The following is a 21459-nucleotide window of genomic DNA, read 5'->3' as shown; positions in this document are numbered from 1 at the left end:
CGAAATATATCTTAGCTAAAGAGCGGAAACATGACAGGGCATATAAAAATAATAGGAAAAAATTCATGGGAAATCCTGTATTACAACTATGTTATGCAACGGCCCCAAGCTCAGAATCTCACGGAATTTCAGGTGTCCATTGTGGGCAGAACTATTTCGCAAAGCTTGAATCCAAATACTGACACCGAATCTGAAGTCTGACCCACGGATGGATCAAAATTTGATGACAGAAAAACGGGAGTTGGCATCATTGGGCCGAACTTCAAGATATCGATACCACTGGGATGCTATCCCACTTTTTTCAGGCCGAGTTCGATGCAATAGAAGTTTGCGGTAAAGAATGTATTCGAAGAGACTTATCCTCGAGAAGTATAATCATTATGTCAGGCAGCCAGCAGCCTTCCGTGCTTTCCAGTCTTATACAATTATTTCAAGGTGTGGTTAGAATAAATTCCCGGGTATCAGGGACAAGAAGGTAAACTGGGTGATTTAGTAGAGCATTATATGGTCCAGAGCCAGAAACTGGAAAACTAAGCAGTACAGCCTACACTGGATTGAAAAGGCAGGCCTCACTGGGTACTATATGGGACACTGTAGCCCCCAATATCACCTAAGTAAGTTAAATCTATTCGACACATAAATCTGTCGCTTTCGTGTGCTGGGTGATAAAAAGACGATTCACATTCTCTGCAAATGCGTCGGTATGGCAGGGCAGAGATTCTCCCATTTAGGTGGCGTGACCGTTGATCCCTTAGGCTGAAAAGTTAAACATAATATATCTCATTCAAGGTCGCAGTGCGTCGAGGCATAATAATAATAATAATAATAATCACATTCATTGCATGCAGATGTGACCTTTTAAAATTGGCAAAACTCCGTTATTGGTTTTAAAACTTGACAATTTTGCTGAAGATGTATTTTCATAAATCTTACAAATATCTGAGAAAGAACGTACTAAGAAATTGTTATCGACATAGACGTTTTTAGCAGCTCAGCTTAATGATTTCAAATAAAAGACTTAGGAAACAAACTCGCTATAAATGTTTCATCCAGCGATTAGGTAGTTCTGTTTCATGAAGTTTCTTCAAAGTATCACCTCTATTGCAAATGCCGATTTCATTTGACTAAAAACCCCTTACGTATTATTTTACGTACGTGAAATTAAAAATAACAGTGGAATAATTTATGCTAGCGTTTGTCTGTTTCACTTTGATAACCGCGAAAAATTTAAAATTAATAAATTTCTTACCCCAGGCCAACTCATTCTAAATATCGTGCTTCACTTATACAACAGTTCAACTATAACGAATTTTCTTCCAGCAGTCAAGCGAAAAAAGAAAACAGTTAAAGCATCTCGTAATACTGGAACGTCTACAAACAAACAAAAAATACATACAAAATGATTTTACAAATAAAATAAAAAAAGCAAAAGAAACAAATTTCATTATGCCATAACAAATCCCTTCCACATACATGCGCGGCTTATTCCAAGCTTACCGACCATCAAGCTAGGCTTAAATGCTCTGAGTATTGAGCTTGAAGCGTTGCAGATTGCATTCGTTACGTAGCTCAACTAAATTTGCCTTCAAGCTTGACGACAGGTTGGTTGCAAACAATATAAGATGAGGAATATGGTGTATGTGTGTATGCATGTGTGCAAGGTAGATGGTGGATCCATCACCTGAGAAAAGTAGCGGTGAGTACGCAATGAGTCTGTTATTAGTCGCATAGCTATATGAGACAAATACCACTTCAAATAGCTTCATTGAGTATAAATTCTTAGTTTGAATAAACATTAGAGTTAAAGTTGAATTTGCTTTTTATGAGCGATTATATGAATTTAAGGCTAATCCATTTTTAAGACTGTGTAGCCTTTGATCCCTTAACATTGAAGACCTAAGAATTTTCAAATTGCCATTATAACATGCCCTGCACATGCGATTTTTATCCGAAATTGAATTCAATTTTTGCATATGAATTATCAAATCAAGTACGCTGCAGCACTCTTTAAGTCTAGTCCCGCATTTTTCTGCTTGGTTTGCATCTTCAAACTGATGAGACTGCATTTTGATCAGTCATAAAAATTTTTGAATTTCCTCCTTACTGATGGTTGCATCAATACTCAATTGTGGAAACTCATCAACTCATTGCTGTTGCACGTATCGATGGAGTCTTATATAACTTAATCTGAATTGAGCGATAAGAATTATTAGTTGTTGTATGCCTGACCTCAGAACATGATGAAAGTAGGTTTGGTTAAATAATATGAAAATCTTATGACATTAGGCGGCCGCTGTGTTGTGATGGTAGCGTGCTCCGCCTACCACACCTAAGATCCTGGATTCACGCCCCGGGCAAAGCAATATCAAAATTTTAGAAACAAGTTTTTCCAATAAGAAGAAAATTTGTCTAAGCGGAGTCGTCCCTCGGCAGTGTTTGGCAAGCTCTCCGAGTGTATTTCTGCCATGAAAAGCTTCTCAGTGAAAATTCATCTGCATTGCAGATGCCGTTCGGATTCGGCACAAAATAAGTAGGTCCCTTCCCGCCAATTTGTAAGAAAAATTAAAAGGAGCATTCACTTAAGCTTATGTCTTAACTCGAGGGATGTCAAAAGACGGGGTTTGAACCTAATAACAATCGTCTATAGGCTGATATAAAAATATTTACTTCTGTTAGGAGCAGCTAAGGGCAAAAAACCATGTCATATATGGTTCTTGTGGTTCCTGTATTTTTCATATTTTATTGTAGATACGCAAGTGGAAAATGTATCGGGTTTTCTAGCATTACTTAAAATGTATATAATGTAAATGTATGGGGTATCGAGTGGAAAAATATTGGTAAATATCGTACACCCTAGTACATATGTATGTATGAAAGTGCTACCAAGTTAAAAGCGTTAGCTGGCAAAAATCTACTGTAGAAAACAAAATGAACGGATCCATCCTGTGGATCTGGAATTGATCCTGATAAATATCAGGATTACAACGTATCAAGATTCATTGTAACTCAGCTAATGGCATGCTTCACTGTTCACTCTAGGCTCCTTTTCCGTCCTTGATAGGCAAGATAATAATAATGGTAGCTTCACAATCAACTTTTCATAGAGATGCGTTCAACGCAATCATATGCATGATGAGTAGATTGCACGTATTTTTATGGACAATGGCAGATAGAGCAACACTAGCGCCATCTGACATATGAAAGTTGGCAATCTTCAACTTTTGCTACATGTAAGGAATATGGGTGTGTCGGAAACACTTTCAATTAATTTTACTTTGTTTTTAAAAAAAGAAATTTTTTATGATACTTACATACATGATACAAAAAATGGAGGTAGTTCCATTTAGTGTGACGTTAGCCACTTGACTTTTGCGGGGACAATGACAATTTCACCAAAAACAAGCTACCAGATTGAAAAGTGTTACGAATTTTTCTAATTTTGATGGATTTCATATTAAGGAATACGACTAAATTACTTTCATAGTTATTTTAATTAAAAAAGAAAAAACGAGCCCCATGCCTTAGATATATTTTAGTACGAAATATCAGCCTAGAAAAGGAGGTTTTTAATAAGTTTTTCCAGCTCCCGAAAATTGTTTTGGTGGAAGGAACATGGGTCGAAGTATGCAAAGCAAGCAATATAACATGTCCGTACGTTTGCTCAGAACATTTTGACAAAACATACACGTTTGTCAGTTGCTTGCTCAAAGGAGGTCCTTATAAACCGACACCGCAATTTCTTGATAAATGGGCTACAAGTCCACATGTTTTATTTTTCTATTTATTGTATAATTCAAGTGTTGCGCTTTAGAAGGGAATTTTTAAACCCCTTTTTAGGGAGAACATTACGCTGTAGCTCTGCAGGTTAGCCACTAGTTATGAGAGTGTTTTTGCCCTTTGTACCAGGGGTCACCTTGTGGCAGCCCCGCCTATGCCCATTCTGTATCCTTTTAGCATTGACATAGATGTGCAGCCTTTGGAGGTACACTTTTTCTCAACATGCCTTAAGAAATATCCATTGTAGGGGCATGATAATGGGGCCATGGTAGAACAACAGGATTTTTCGTGTATTTTTTTTCTGTCTAGGTGTCAAGCTGCCATAAAGATATGAGCCATTAACCAATGTATAAGTCATTATCGACTATTTTTCAATAAAATTGCATGTTTTACTATATTCTCAATCGATATGAATGCACATAAATCGTGCTAAAGCATATTATTATTGTCTCAGATAACCATGCGTTTTCATCCTAGCGGAAATTTCCAACCCAAAAACCACAATTTAACGGTATGGCAACGCTTCTGGCAAAACAACGAACATTATGAAACTTCAAAAATCTCCAAATACGTCAAAAAATTTTGAGTGGAACTACCTTCTTTTTTGTATCATGCTTACATATATCTTTGAAAAGCTTGTCAGTCTTTTGAAAAAATTAATTAATTAATTTTTTTTCTACGAGTTAGTTGTATTTTTAATTACCTTCTATAAATTTACTATGGGGTGCCTTCACACTTTCATAGTAAAATTATTTTTCCCACTCTTAGGTACTTTTTGAACATTTTTCACAATTAAAAACTGAATTTTAACAAAAGAATTGGGGACAAAAAATGTTGGCAAGTATTTTTCTTGTATAGTGAGAATATTTATTACGGTGATTCGCGAAATTTTGTGTGGGAATGCGTAAGGTGAAATAAGTTTAAATTTCTTAGTTTCAGGTTCCTTTATATTTTCAAATCCAACATCTTGCGTGATTGGGCGATGTTACTGTAATACATAAGATTGCATTGAACGCACTACATATATGAAAAATTTCATTCTGATGAGGCCGTAAGAGCGGGGAATGGCTATGCTTCACAGATTAACGTAATGTTGGGAAACTAGTCTTCCTGTGTGAACTGCTTATAGCAACCACACAATTTAAGTACGTTTACCACATATTTACATTAATATCTGTTTATGTATCTTTAACCGCGTTTCTATGATCTTCTATTTCTTATTCATTTCAATCGAATAGTCTTTTCCCATCAACTTAGTGAGCCGCATGTGAGTTCCTTTATTTGTATAGCTGAGTGCGTAGCAGGCGCTTGACTTTGATGTTGGTACTCTGACTGCATGCAAGCTGCGCATTTCGTGTTTGCTTTGATATGGCAACAACAATTTTACTTTTTGACTTTTCCGCTAGGCAAGTTTGAATACGCACACCTACACAAAAATAAAAACATTTGTACATATGCATGAGCAGATGTTCGCAGGTTTTTACATTTGTATATAACTTAGTGTGTGGCGCTAAAAATTTAACGTAGCCTTTTTCTCTTCAATTGAGTTTTTTTCCCTCCTTCAATTGCTTTCAAAAAAAAAAAAAATTAACACAAACACTTCACAGCTCTTTTATTGCCACTTTGTAGATTAGCTTTCATATTTTTATTCTCACGAATTCAATAAAGAAAAAAATTATTACATTCACAGCGTAATGCTGCTCATATGTATGTAGGGGAGGCAATTTTGGATGTAAGCCATTTGTGTTGGCCGCACTTCGTTTGCGTTTTTTGCGCTAATTGCATCAACACATTTATTTAACGTACGCGGCAAACTTCAAACGTTTTCTATATCGTGGACATCCGCTTGCTTTGTACGGGCAAAGTGCTTTCACACTTCTTTTTTCCTTCAAGATATACATACATAGCTATCGTATGTATCGTAAATAGTGTGAATTGGTGTTTTTATTTTTTTATTAGTTGGACTATTAGCCACCTTTGAAGTACGTACATGAAACAATATAGTGAGACTGGGTATACATTTACATACATAGTACCCTAGCTATTAATCAAGTTCTGTTGAGCGCACCTGATAATATTCCATACAATTTGGATTAAAAGCATATAATATACATATGTTCCTAATTGTGTATAAAATGAGTAGCCACAAAAAAGCCAATACTTAAAGACATATCAAAGCGTGCAGCGGGACATTGATATGACTGAGTGTATAGAGGCGCTTTCCTTAAAACCAGTATGAATTAAGGAGATTTCGAGTTCAAAACTCACCTTCCGAAAAGTTAACTGATGAAGAAGTGAAATTCAGAAACATTTTCTAGTAACCATCCCCGTGTGTAAGTTTTGAGATGTTTCTCTAATATCAATAACAAAAAACAAAACATATATAAAGCAATATAATCCTGTCTCACTGATTATATACATTAAAATTTTAAATAATTGCTATACGGGTGCATGCGCAATTTGGCCAAGCCTCATCTCTTCCACCAAATAATCGGAAACTGGTGGTATATCAAGAATACGAAATTTGTTATTATTTTGAAACACTCTCACGAATGTTTTATGTTTGTTTAGTCGATAATAAAAATAAATATAGAAATATTGTTTTGATCTTCATTTCGATGCATTGGTATCTCCCATAGTTATGTCTTGTTGGGATATTTTGGGGATCCATACAAAGTATTTCGGACAAAAACAACGAACATAAACTTTTTCATGCGCATTGACTTTGGCTGCATAGTACCCATCAAAGAAATTCAAAGGATGGACTTAAATTTGTTGGTAAAATTAGCTTCAGCAAAAGAAAGCAGAAATGAAATTGAGAAGATCAAACCCTAAAATAAGCGCCGCAGAGCACATACAAACGTACATATATACATACTTAGCTCAGGATAATACTGATACATTTGGACAGTTTTTTAAATTTCATTTTCATTTGAAGTTTTCCGTCAAAGTCAACATCAGTCAAATATCCATGTCAATCATGGAGCAATCTGAATCAATAAGTATATGTATGTATGTATTCACGAGGACAAAAACAATGTTTTACGCAAGTATTTCCTAAGAAATTTCTTAGTCGATATTTCATTGTTGTCTGCTACATTAATTTGATTCATAAAAAAGGTTTGCATTAATTCACTTTTTTAAAGGGCCAAACACTTTTTTCTCTTGCTCCGATAGCTTCAAATCGCAGAGATTAGAGGATCTACATAGACATATTTTACAGACATACAACCTACATACATTTATTAGCAATTAGCAAATCAAAAATTGCGAGACAGTCTCCGATGTACATATGTATGTACATCGAAAATGCTTATGGTATATTCTATGTTTTCCCCCAAGTTGAGTTTCATTTAACCTTTCCAAATTAAAAAGGGTTTTTAAATTGACTAGAGCATACCCAGGGGTTGAAGTTAAATAGGCTCTAGGCAACTTTACCAGAAACAAATAATTTCGGTAACATCCAATACCTACAAGTTATTTTTTTATTATCGGCCTATAAACGAATTATTATCTTCGAGTTTTCGGGTTTGTTGTCAGCTTATTGGCGCTAATCATCGGCTTTTTACTGATTTCTTTTCGGGTTGTTATTTAGAGAATTTCAATAGATTTTATATTTTATTCGGTATGTGTTTCATAGCAATCTGATGAGTCGTTGTTAAGAAATTGATGGCACGCCGATAACAAATAACACTCCGATAAGGAAATGAAAATTGTAACACACATTTAACAATCAAGAACGTTTCGATGTCAAGTCGATAAGTTTTTGATAGAGAATCGATAACTTTTCGATAGCAAATCGATAACAAATGGACAATATGCTGAGAACATAATTATAAAACAACAAATCTATAAATTTTCGATAACTAATCGATAAGTGTTCGATAGTAAAGCGATAACACGCCGATAGTAAAGTGGTAATACATCAATATTAAATCGATAGATTCTCGATAACAAATCGATTACTCATCGATAGCCTTTTTTATCGATTATAAAAATATAACACGTCGATGACAAATCGGTAACTTGTAGACATACCTATAACAAACCTTTCCTTTCCTTGCCTTACATTGTTTCTACATTACATTCTCTACTCCCCCACAGAGCGTATCAATCTCATACACTACGTCTACACTCCACAATACACTACGCTTATGCTTATGCTTACATTCTGGATTCCGACATACCGTGAGCCAAGATGTTAACACATCAAACGAAAAAGGCATTCATAACGAAAATAGTAAGGAAGTTCAGATTCAAATCGAATATGATATGCCCCCCTGCGATCTGTGGTCCATCCATAGAGCAAATAAATTACTCTGTAAATGACCTTACATAATTTTGAAACTTACGCTGCGAGGAAGTTTCTCGAAGTGCCTCCTGGCATAAGCTCAAAATTTAGAGCGCCCGCCTTTACAACTAAATAAGTACATATGTATTTGATTTTTCTTTTTATGCAGTCTTTCCACTATCGAATGCCGTCAAGTTGTTTAAAAATCCATGAAGTATTAAAATTTGTCTAACCTTTTATTTGAAAATTAATTTATTATTCCATTTTCCTCTCTCATACTAATTTACTCCACTTTTTTCTCACTTTCATTCTAGACGACCAAATTGCTACCACTAATCGAATCAACTTGCTCGAACCGCGTACGTTTCCTGCTTTGCTCTTCAGTCTTCCCATTGTGTACGCCCAATGTGCCACGTCCTGTTACCGCCTGCAAACAACTCTGTGAAACAGTAAAAAGTGAATGCGAATCATACGCCGAACTCATGCAATTGTGGCCAGATTTCTTAAATTGTGATACACTTCCTCAACCGGAGAAGCATGAGTTGTGTATGCAAATACCACAGGAGGCCATTAAACCACATTCCAGCATGCAAACGCATCCGCCATCTCCACAGCCACAATACCAACAACAATCACAATTTTATTGGCCTTGGTCTACATGGAAAATGCCAGCACATCTTAGCAAATCCATTGCACCTACCGCTGTATGCCCACTCAACTTCACCGCTGATCCATTGAATGCAGAGCTTTGTGTGCCGCGATGCAATCACGATGCTTTTCACTCCACACAACAAAAGAAAACTGCCGAAGGTCTTATATTGGGGTTATCTGCTGTATGCTTCGTGTTGACGCTTTTCTCGCTGGTTACATTTTGGGCTGAGCCAACACGTTTCGGTTATCCAGAACGTCCTGTACTATTTCTATGCCTCTGCTACAATTTATTTAGCGTTTGCTATTTGGAGCGCATTGTGTTTCATAACTCCACGCGTAATTTGGCTATGCTCGAAGATACATTGGCTAAAATCAGTTCACACTGCACAATCTCGCCGCCTTGCTTAGCCTCATACATAACAACGAGTTACCTGAGCTTATGCGCTGCTACGTGGTGGCTTATATTTGCGCTATGTTTCTTTCTTTCATCTCATCAAAAATGGTCAAGTGAAGCGCTTGAAAAGAAATCTGGACTTTTTCATGTTTTGGCTTGGGTGCCACCATTGGCGCCACCGATAGCGGCGCTGTTAATGGAGCGCGTGCGTCCCAACGAATTGACTGGTATGTGCACTGCATTTGGGTTTGTCGAGATTCCTGCTTTGGTGTTGTTACTGTTGGGCATCTTTTTTACCGTGCGTGCTTCCAGATCACTACACAGCCTACAACAACAAATCAAACCTGCTTTTGGACATCAGCGTTTCTCGCAAATACGTAAGCGTTTTCTCATCTTTTCGTTGCTCTTCTTTATGCCTACGATAGCTGGAGTGATAACGTTTTCTTTCGAGCGTTATATCGATTCAGTGCCTGCATGCTCTACGCACGAAGATTGTGCTCCTCCAGAGCAGCGCACAGCATGGCCTACACTTATACGAATATTTTTTCAGTTAGCTGGTGGCACTTTGACCGGTATGTGGGTGTGGTCGAGAAAAACCTGCGAGTCATATCGCAGTCGGCTGGTAGCGACACCCAATTCTTCTACAACTACAAAGTCGATAGCATCACTGCCGAAAAAGCATTTGCACACGAATGGCAAGTCGGCGAATGCTGCATTGTATAGCGGTATTAATTTTCACAATATACCAATATATAATCCAAATCAATTGAGAGTGTAGGGGTCAATGCATGAAATGGGCGTTAAAAATGGTGCTACAATAGAGCAGCGGCAAGAAAGAATTGGTGCAGCCCAATCAAAGGGAGGGATTATATCTTTAAGGGCGCCGCAAATTGATTTATTCGTAGCGTCAAAAATGTTAATCTTTAAATTAAATTTGGTTAAGTAAATATATTTAGGCTCGAATACAACTATGTCAATGTTATATTTAAGATACTTGTATGTATTTTAGTATTAAAATTAACAATAAGCAAATACTGAGTTACTCAAATTAGACTGGATATTTATTAGAAATGCGCCAAAAGTAGATGTTAACGGTCTAGTGGAAGATCACCACCATCTTGGCTGTCGGTTCGAAAAGTAGGCATGGCGTTACCCCATTTTCCTCAGAACTATATATAATTTCAAGAACTATAATTCTGCGAAATTGCAAAGTGGTACCAAGGCCTTCTGATGTACGGCAGGCACAACTTTAAATTTTTGTACTTATAAATTTGGCTGCTGGCAAGCCCATTTTACAAAATTTAACTTAATTTTTAATAAGCTTTTTGTTCAAAAACAATCTTTGTGCTAAATTTTGTTAGAATTAGTCGATTTTTGTTCGACTTATGGCATTAATTAGTAGTAATATAGGGAGATTACCTAAAAAAGCGGTGGGTCTACGCCCCCTTTTCCAAAATTTTTCAATTGTCTTACTTTGCTACACTATACCACTACTGAGGTGAAATATCAGTATAATTAAGCTTTTTTTAGCAATTGATAAATTTTACTGCACAGCATAGACATAGACGGCGGGTACAAAGTGACATCTGTCAAATTATTTTTACACATGTTCTTATGAGGATCGTTATTTTCGGCGCGACAGAGCAGCACGACAATCAATCACGAATAGGGCTGATTACATTGAAGCGGCATCTACAGATCAGAACCACAATAAAGCAAAGCTTGACGACAACCGTAGCCAAGCATTGGCTACTTGATTACTTCGAAGGCGGCAGCTGCAAATATAAATTATTGCAAATAGTAGCGAAACATTTAGAAAAAAAGGTAAATTATGTTTAAAAAACGGCCAAAAGAATAACTTTAGCTTTTATTATTTACTTCTATTTTATTTTTGTTATTTACTTCTATTTTAGTTTATATTGACAAAATAAGGAGGACGCCACTCATTTTCGCTACCCAAAAATAGAATTAGGTTTAATCTGGCTACAACGGCAGTCGTAATTGATTGTCGGGCTGCTCTGTCGCGCCGAAAATAACGACCCTCATAAGAACATGTGTAAAAATAATTTGGCAGATGTCGCTTTGTAGAAGTAGTCAGCCGTTGTGGATAGATGAAACATAATTCTAATTTTGTGTAGCGACAGTGAATGGCGTCCTCTTTATTTTGTCAACTAAAATAGAAGCAAATAACAGATAGTAAAAAAAATATTATTTTTGGCGCTTTTTAAACATAATGATTTTTTGTTTTTTTAGATTTTTCGCTACTAGTTGCTATAATTTATATTTGCGGCTGCGGCGTTTAAAGTAATAAATGCTTGACTGCGGTTGTCGCAGTGTTGAATGTAATCAGCCCTTAAGTTTTCGTAAACATTTTTTTAAATATTTGAACTGAGTTCAGCCATTTTCATGGAGTTTGTGAGTAAATGCTTAGAAATATAAAAATGAAATGTGTTAATAGCTTTAATTTTGTATATGAAATCGTATATTAATAAGTGAGTGTATTCATTAAATAGTTATATGTAAATAGATTTTTGTAATTGAAAAATGTGTGTAAATAAAATCGTTGCTAGTTTATAAGTATTTCCACAAACATTGACTTTTGAAAATAAAAATTTATCGATTAAAAAATTATTTTATGTAAATTAAGCGTTTTTATTTGCAAACTTTATTTGGTACCTGGTTCGCTCAATGATATTACCGGAAATGTGTCCATGCCTCGACTAATTACTACGCTATTTGTTCCATTGCATTGCACAAAAAAACTGGAAACATTCACCACACTGGAGGGACCGGGTGAAAAGCAATTAATGTACATATGCTGTCTTGGTGTTTACAATTGGCGCCAGTTAGCTCAACGAAGAAGCGAGTGTAGCGATTTGAATGAATGATTATGCCCGTCCGACTTGAAATAGTCACACTGAACAAATCTACGAGCCTGCCAAAACACCGCGCTCAGAATTATCACGGGATTGTCTCCTCATAACACCCGAGCGTCATTTACGCAATGAGGCGGAAATACCACCGCCCAGGAATATAAAGGAACATCTCCATCAGTACTACGAAAGATCCCGAACATAAGAAATCAGCCATTTCATGTAAAAGAGAAAAGGCCCTAATCATCATCCAAGAACGGTCGGTAGAGTCTTACCGAAGAAGATTTAATGATGAACTGTACGAGCTTTATGTAGGCATCAATATGGTCCAGCGAATTACAACGCAGCTGCTGCGCTGGCTCGGCCATGTTATGCGAATGAAAAATGATGCTCCGGCTTAGAAAGTATTTTTATCAGAATCCGCCTATGAAAACAGAGGAAGAGGGTGGGCCCCACTCCGTTGGAAGGACCAGGTGGAAAACGATTTAAACTACCTTTGTGTGACCAATTGGCGCCAGTTAACACAAAGAAGAAGCAACTGTCGCGCCTTGTAGGACAGCCATTACCATTTAAAACGATTAAGCCCCAGTTAAGTAAGTAAGCAAAATTCATTCTCACCATCCAAAACACGACGTAGATGAAATCAGACTGTCCTGCAAGGCGTGTGTTACCGCTGGCACACTTCGATCTGGATTTTGTTACAGATTAAACTCTTACTTATCCAAAATCAGCGCCGACAGTCACATTGACATATGTCTTGCAGGTTCCCACAATGACCCCAGCTATCCATTTGATTTCAACCTAGAAGCAACGCCTCTAAGACCTATGTTTTTCGGTCCACCCCAATTGAAACTGAGAATTTCTTTCGACTTCCGTAGCAGGATAATGATGACATATCGTGAGAGATCGTACCTATTAGATGGGGCGAAGCCATGCTACAAGATGAAGAAGAACAGCGATGAGTTGCAAGATTGATTTAACGAGCGCCTGGAACGCATACACGAACGCCGCCTCCGCTGCAAAATTCCAGCCAGTTGCAGAACTTAGCCGCCCTGGAACATTATTTTATAAGAGGATGGAATTACTAGCGTCTGATAACGAGATTGACATTATCGGCCTGAACGATATCGCCGTGAGTTCTGCTTACCACAAACTGGACAGTGAGGCGAAAAAGATGGTTTTGATGTTGTGTGAGGCCAAAAAGAAGTGCCATCATGCAAGGAGTTAGAGCATATGCGTCTTGACAGCCACGTTTATTTGGGAACCAGCATTATAACAAAAACGATATCAGCCTAGAAATGCTGCGAAGAGTCTTGCCAGCAAGAGCTACTTTCGACTGAGTAGGCAGTTTAAAGTAAAGAGGTACCTAGGCAAATCATGCTCTGCAAGTCAATTATTGTACCCCTGCTTTTATGTGGTGCAGAAGCATTGACGCTGATAACATCTGATGAGGCGCCTCTGGGACTATTCTTCGTCTTTAAGGAACACTATGGGATCAACATAGTCGAGCAAATTTAATAACAGCCGCTACGCTAGCAAAGCCATGCTATGAGAATGAAAGATTCTCTCTAGCTAAAGGTCTGCTTGTCGGCACTAGCGTCTGGAAGCGCAAGTAGAGTGTGATCCCCATTGAAAGCGATTTGAAGTCCCCTGGTGCCTTAAATTGGTACCAGGTTGCTCGCAAAGTCGCACCTGGGCCACTTTGTTGGCCGTCATAAACGCTGAAGTCGTTTTCACAAGGTTTTTATCGCTAAACCAACTCAACCTCCTTAAAGTATGATTCTGTTTTCATAAAGTTAGACTATTCGAAAACGACTGGTTAGCTGAAACGGATATTCGAAAGAATTATAGAGCTCCTCAAGACCTAGGTTAGGTTAGGTTGAACTGGCCGGCCCATGAGGACCTCACATAGATTGAGAGAGTCCGTAGTGTTACCAGAAGTTTGCTTTAAAGACAAAACTGAAAAACCCTATCAAAAACCAGGAACTATGTTATAAATTAACTCCGCCCTCTTGGCAAATACTAGAAGCTTCCTAGGACTTGCTGCTTCTAGATCTGACAGCTCTATCACTCTTAATAGCTGGAGTTTTAGCCTGGCACGAGCACAGAACGTAATCCATCGTTTCCTCCTCCAACCCGCACTTCCGACATCTGCTATCACTGACCAAGCCTAATTTAATGGCATGTGACGCCAGAAGGCAGTGTCCAGTCAGAATACCCGCTTAATCTCGCCCAGTCTAATTGAGCAAGCTTCAAGTGATGCGCCCTTTTTAGCTAGTTAATTTTCTTATTATATATTTTATTATTAAAAAAATTTTTTTAAATTTCCCCCCTCCCCCCTCCCCCCTCACAGAACGTAAAAAGGCAAGAAAAATAAAAAATTTGTAAAAATCCGTTGTGTGATAGGAAACTACTATGTAGATTAGTATTATATACTTCATTACAGTCAATACAAAAAAAGTCCCCCCCCCTGGAACCGCGCATGATATGGGGCCTATTCATAGTCTGGATTCAGTTGCAGCTTTTTTGACAGGTAGCCCATAGGAAATTTTGCCCAGAATCAATTGTCTTTGATCAATAAGTGCGTAATGAAAGTTTATTGGGTATAATATACGATAAAAGAAAACATAAAAGGAAACCAACAAATAAACAACAACAATACAGATATGCGCAATGCCAATGGCAATATTATAGTAAACGCGAGAAGCATTAAATGCAGCAGTCGTGCAATTAACTCTGAAAGCACATACATCAAAGCGATAAAACCGCAGCCGCAATCGCCACAATAGTAAAAAAAAACGGAAGGTTGAGAAGTGGCAATATAAAAGCGCATAAACGTGTGCCCAAATACAAATATGAGAGCTGCGCATGCGTCCGAATTCATCAGAAAAGCCCGCAGTGCGAAAAAAAACCTACTGTAAGGTGTGTGTGATTAACTAATTCATCAGCGGTGGTGTTGACTATGATGATGGCGCTGAATGCGAAATAGAACAGGAAAAGTGTCAAGCCATAATCCAAGGGTTTGTAGTACAATACTCCTTAGTAGCTTGCCGTTGTCTAAAGAAGAAGGCTTGCTTGTATTCGGAGTTTAATTGCAATCACTTCTTTAAAGGCTAGAATAGGACAACACTAATAATGCTTGCTTGTCAGTTTGCTCAATACAGAATCAGCGGAGTCAGCGTTTATTACGCAAAGACGGAAAGCAGGGTTAGAGCGAGTCATGGTAAGGAAACACCTATACCCGTTTATGCTGTCTTACTTCAGTACTTACGACCTAGCGGTGGTCGCAACAGAGCAGAAAAAATTACCGAAGCTTATCCTGGCATACTGCTAAATGGCCCATAACGCAAAAGCACTAGCTGAAGGCTGGGCGAAATGGTACTGAAGATGGCACAACGCCGATACCGGTTTGTTTCTAACCCAGCAAAAGAGTTCGAAAAGCTGATGGATGAAGAAGAGTGCAAAGGACGATTTGTCATACGCTCGGATGTGAATTTGCATCACAGCGTATAGAAAAAGGATGATATTCGTGGTAGAGATGAGTGCTTTTTTTGTTATATGCTTCAGAGTAGTGTACACATTGAGTTCGGGGCTGATCTATCGTGGTATGAATGGAGGATCCTTGACAAGCCATCCTTCTCAGACCATGCATAAATCAGCTCCAGCATCATCCTAAAGAGGGTGAAGAAGGGGGAAAATTTTAGAAACCTTAGGACAAGGGAGTGGTACGAATTCCAAAGATGTGTAGTAGGAAGGCTTGGGCAACCTAAAGAGGTTCCCACCGTTAGAATCGAAGCCTCCCTAGAGTAAGTGAATGAAGGATAGTCCCTCCGCAAGGAGCTACTCCGCCGATATGCAATGGATCCTACACTTCCGCCGCCGATAAAGGGATCTGCGTAAACCTCTAGTATACTAAAAATATAGAAATACCCTCTCTTGTCAATGATTAGCTTTACGGAAAAACTATACCGAAAGCAGCATTGCATGACTTTGTGCACATCCCGCCTGCAGGTCTAATGGCCAATAATAAAGATTTAACAACTGCAACAAAGCTCCTGACAGCTTGCGTGCAGGCTGTATAGCTATAGAAGTATAGCGTCATCCAATATAGGGCGAAGCTGAGCTTCAAGAGGTATCTTGGGACCACAATAGAGTTGGGTATAAATTCGATTTTGCTTGACAGCTTTTAGCTACTTCAACTATAGAGCTGGTCCTAACTAACTTAAAAAACAACCTTTAATTCTACTATGACTAAGATACATGTAGCATACTTTTCATTGAAGTATAATCTCGCTTATTTATGGCATTAGGTTAAGTTACGAACTGATCGGTTCATGAGGACCTAACATAGACTGAATGAATAGTATTACCAGAAGTTTATTTAACGACCAAACTGGAAAACCCTATCAAAAACCAGGACCTATGTTATAAAATACCTCCGTCCTCTTGGCAAATACTAGGACTTGTGCCACTTGCTGCTTCTAGATCTGATAGCTGTATCACTCCTAATAGCTGGAGTCTTAGCCTGCCATGCGCAGGGCACAAGCACAAAACGTGCTCGATCGTCTCCTCATCTAGCCTGCACTTCCTACATCTGCTATGACTAACCAAGCCTAATTTAAAGGCAGCTTACTGTCTACGATGATTCCTAGATATTTTGTGCAAGGTTTCTCCTGTAGGGTCACGCCTCCCAACTTAGGCCAGGTCCAATTTGGAACCTTAGGGCGTACATTGATTATACAATGATTATACCAGGGCTCGAATCTTAACATACGATCACGGATCGACAACCATATGAAAGAAAATTACGTGATACGTCAGACGTATAAACAAAATGGGATTATAATATACGATAGCGAACGGAACGTAATTTATTTTCAATTCACAATAATTTTTACGATCCATATTAGGTTGGATTGTATTTTTAGCTCACAATAGATTTTGAACTGTCAAATTGGTTGCAAAAAATATAAAAAAATAAATTATTTTTATTGGGCCAAGTAAGAATTTTAATACAATTTTTATTGGAGCTTTTCGGCCGGGGTTTTTTTCCTTCTTAATAAAACAACGTTTTATTTAAACATCCTACGCGTTTCGACGCAATTTTTGCGTCTTCATCAGGGATTTTTTTAATTATCTGTTTATTACAAAAACGAAAAACAACTACATTAATACTTGCTATTTTGAACATTTTTTTAGAATTTAACAAATTTGACTTACAATTTTTTGTACATTAACACTAACAATTTTTTTGTTAAATAACATTTAATGTATAGAACATACACATCTATAAATACATCATTGACACACTGTACACCCTTTGCTTTCACCAGTCAAAAATCTACTGTGATTGTGCTAGCATAGGCGCAGTTTATGCAGTCAACATCGTCTCTATAATTTACTGTTCTCGCAATGTTTTGTTGTATGCGCAATCCTTCTATCGTCATTCTTCTTCTAATTTTGTTCTCCACATCCAGTATCTTTACGTTGTCAAAATCAGCTGTGTGGTTTTGATCAGTTAAGTGTTGCGCCAACGCTGTGTTATACTTTTTGTTTTTGGCATCTAGTTTGTGTTCGTTTAACCTCGTTCTTAGCTCCCTTTTCGTTGTACCGATGTAAACTTTATCACAGTTTTCGCCTTCTTTGCCCATGCATGGGATTTCATAAATCACGTTGTGTAGTTGTTCCTTTTTGATGATTGTGTGATTTGGTTTGTATGCATAGCTTATGTTGTTGGTTTTGATAATTTTGTGCAAGGTGTTGTTGTCTGTTAGTCTTGGTATATATGTGACTACTGTGTATATTCTTCTGTTGCTATCATATGTTGTTGTTGTTGCGGTATTACTCTTTTTATGTTTTGTGTTATTTTCGGCAGCGGACATTAGAGCATCTATTATTTTATTAGGGTATCCATTTTTTGTAAGTATTGTTTTAGTGATTTTCTTATTTTCTTTTATGAACTCCTGGTCGCTCAAGGAGTTAACTTTATCTATAAAGATAATAACGGTGTTCTTTTTTTTTTGATTCCAAGGGTGGTTAGATTGGTAATTGATCATTCTTGAAGAAGCTACAGCTTTTTTATACCAATTCGTTTTTATTTTATTGTCTATGTTGTGGATTTCCATGTCTAGGAATGTAAGTTTATTACATTTTTCCGTTTCCAAAGTAAATTTTAATTTATTATGTTGTCCATTAAATATTCTTAAAATTTCACCTACGTCCTTAACCTTAACAATGGCTAAAATATCATCTACATACTTCGTTATGTATTTGATGCTTATGTCGTTGGATTTTAGCTATATGATGCTATCGTCAATAATCTTGTCTAGGACTATGTCGGCTATTGTTGGTGATAATGGATTGCCCATTGGCATCCCATAAATCTGCTGATAGTATTTGTTGTCGTATACAAAATAATTATTTTCCCTGAGGCAGAATTCAAGAATATTGAGGAATTGGGTTTTTGTGATTTTTGTGTGGTTTTTAAGGATAGGCCATTGTTGTAATATTGTGTTAATAGCCAGATGGATAGGTATATTAGTGAACAGGGATATCACGTCTAGTGATATGAGTATTTCATCGTCGGCAATGTGTATATCTTTTATGGCTTGTTTTAGTTGGACTGAATTTCTAATATTATATTTTTCCGAGACCACGTTTTTTAAAATCTGACCTACGAATTTTGATAATTTCGAACAGGGAACATTTACTGATGATGATATTCGGCGGAGTGGTGTGTGCTCCTTATGAACTTTTGGAAGGACATAAAGGCGTGGGGCTGTGGCTGCTGTGCATGTTAAATATCTTTTTTGTTTTTCGTCGATGCTGTGGGTTTTGTGGATTTCATTGACTATTTTGTTATTTTTCCTCAGTAGGAACTGGGTTGGATCATTTTTTATAGTTTTGTATGTAGCTTTATCTTTTAGAAGATCCTCCATTTTCATTTTATAATCTTTTTTGCACATCATTACAGTTTTATTCCCTTTTCTGCATTAGTGATCATAATGGCATCTTTATGCTGATATAAAAATCGCTTAGTTTCTTCGTAGAGTTGCAATATAAATTTCTCTTTCTCGCTGTTTCTTGATTAATTTTTGTATGCATTAACCCTTGTTGCGAATTTGCATCTGACCATATCTTTCTCTCTATCATCTGTTATGGTCCGAATACTCTGTTCGACATCAGCTATAATATGTAGTGGTGAAAAAGTCTTTCTAGTTATTGGAAGTGCGAATTTGTTCCCCAGGGATAGTACCCATCGACATTCAGGAGGTATGTTAATTTTGGTATTGTTTGTAAACCAGTCTGCATTGAATTTCAGGGCGAATCTCTCAAAATTTTTCTTGATTCTATCCTTCAGTTTTTTATCTAGGTTCTTTTCTATTAGTGTTTTAGTATGTATTGAAGATTGTTTTTGTGTTTCAACTACGGAGTTGTATACGTTTTTGTCTAGCGTTTCATTTAGTTTCTGATGTACCTTCACAATTGTACGATTAAAATTACTAATTATCATATTTGCCTCCTTAATTTCCAAATTTATTATTTTGTTCAAAAAAATATTCCCAATTTTTTGCATTTCAACTCTTGTTTTTTCAAGTGTAAATCCGTGTATTATTTTTGTGGTCTTACCCGTTAGGTGTGCTGGTATAATTCCGAAGTCTTTACATTTCAAAAGATATTTTAGTCTTTGTTGTTGCTTTACAAGATTTTTGTGTTCTTGCTATATTGTTTGATGTTGTTGCATATGTCCATACCGTATTTGCATCTTATATGTTGGTAAAAGTGTTTCATTTTGTTGATTTTTTTCGAATTTGTGGGTTTGTTTCGGTTATTTAGCTCTCCGAATCCGTTTAATAATTATTTTTATTGGGCCAAGTAAGAATTTCAATAATATTTTTATTGGAGCTTTTCGGCCGGGGTTTTTTTCCTTCTTAATAAAACAACGTTTTATTTAAACATCCTACGCGTTTCGACGCAATTTTTACGTCTTCATCAGGAATTTTTTTAATTATCTGTTTATTACAAAAACGAAAAACAACTACATTAATACTTGCTATTTTGAACATTTTTTTAGAATTTAACAAATTTGAGTTACAATTTTTTGTACATTAACACTAATAATTTTTTTGTTAAATAACATTTAATGTATAGAACATACACATCTATAAATACATCATTGACAGACTGTACACCCTTTGCTTTCACCAGTCAAAAAACTACTGTGATTGCGCTAGCATAGGCGCAGTTTATGCAGTCAACATCGTCTCTATAATTTACTGTACTCGCAATGTTTTGTTGTATGCGCAATCCTTCTATCGTCATTCTTCTTATAATTTTGTTCTCCACATCCAGTATCTTTACGTTGTCAAAATCAGCTGTGTGGTTTTGATCAGTTAAGTGTTGCGCCAACGCTGTGTTATACTGTCTTCACACATAAACTTAATGATCTCATTTCACCTGCTAATGAAATCGTAAATTTTTTGCTTTCACACAGAAGTAACTGCTCGATTAGTATGAAGGATGAGACAGACAATCATGGCGGAACGATACAAGGTGGGAGCATGGTGACATACCTACAAACAAAAAAAATTCCATGTACTTGTAAATTCGATGGACAAATGTCAAAATCGTACTGCGCCGGTAGTTGATGTATCAAATCAAATAAAAAAGGTTATAATCAGCTGTTCGATGCGGCCACCTTGTATCGTTCCGCCATGCAGACAATGACATTTGCTTTGAAAACTAAGAAACGGAAACGGAAGCGGAACGCTGCCAACAGAGTTGCATTGTGCTTTTGACTTCATTAGGCATTCGATTAGCTACTAATGAAATAATAATAGACTCGAATTTTGTAGGGAAGATTGAGCTCAATAAGCGTCTTAATGTAGAAAACTGCCGTTATTATTCAATAAGCCGTCTGTGTGAAAACAGTATTATTCTTTTTATACTCAGTTGAGCAGAGCTCACAGAGTATATTAACTTTGATTGGATAACGGTTGGTTGTACAGGTATAAAGGAATCGAGATAGATATAGACTTCCGTATATCAAAATCATCAGTATCGAAAAAAAATTTGATTGAGCCATGTCCGTCCGTCCGTCCGTCTGTCCGTTAACACGATAACTTGAGTAAATTTTGAGGTATCTTGATGAAATTTGGTATGTAGATTCCTGGGCACTCATCTCAGATCGCTATTTAAAATGAACGATATCGGGCTATAACCACGCCCACTTTTTCGATATCGAAAATTTCGAAAAACCGAAAAAATGCGATAATTCATTGCGAAAGGCGGTTAAAGCGATGAAACTTGGTAGATGGGTTGGCGTTATGACGCAGAATAGAAAATTAGTAAGATTTTGGACAATGGGAGTGGCACCGCCCACTTTTACAAGAAGGTAATTTAAAAGTTTGCAAGCTGTAATTTGACAGTTGTTAAAGATATCATGATGAAATTTGGCAGGAACGTTACTACTA

The 21459-nt window shown here is 37.0% G+C and overlaps 1 protein-coding gene across 1 annotated transcript in view; it reads left to right on the top strand.

Moving 5' to 3' along the window:
• Positions 1 to 11755, top strand: part of fz3 (frizzled 3) — an 85029-nt gene extending 73274 nt beyond the window's left edge. Inside the window, exon 2 of the mRNA XM_067781925.1 lies at positions 8383 to 11755. Coding sequence (XP_067638026.1) covers positions 8383 to 9891 — 1509 coding nt within the window. The 3' untranslated portion in view covers positions 9892 to 11755. The remainder of the gene's footprint in view (positions 1 to 8382) is intronic.
• Positions 11756 to 21459: the final 9704 nt, after the last annotated feature.

The sequence above is a fragment of the Eurosta solidaginis genome, chromosome 4, assembly GCF_040869045.1.
Source record: "Eurosta solidaginis isolate ZX-2024a chromosome 4, ASM4086904v1, whole genome shotgun sequence".
Classification (NCBI taxonomy): domain Eukaryota; kingdom Metazoa; phylum Arthropoda; class Insecta; order Diptera; family Tephritidae; genus Eurosta; species Eurosta solidaginis.
This window is presented reverse-complemented; position numbering and strand designations above follow the sequence as displayed.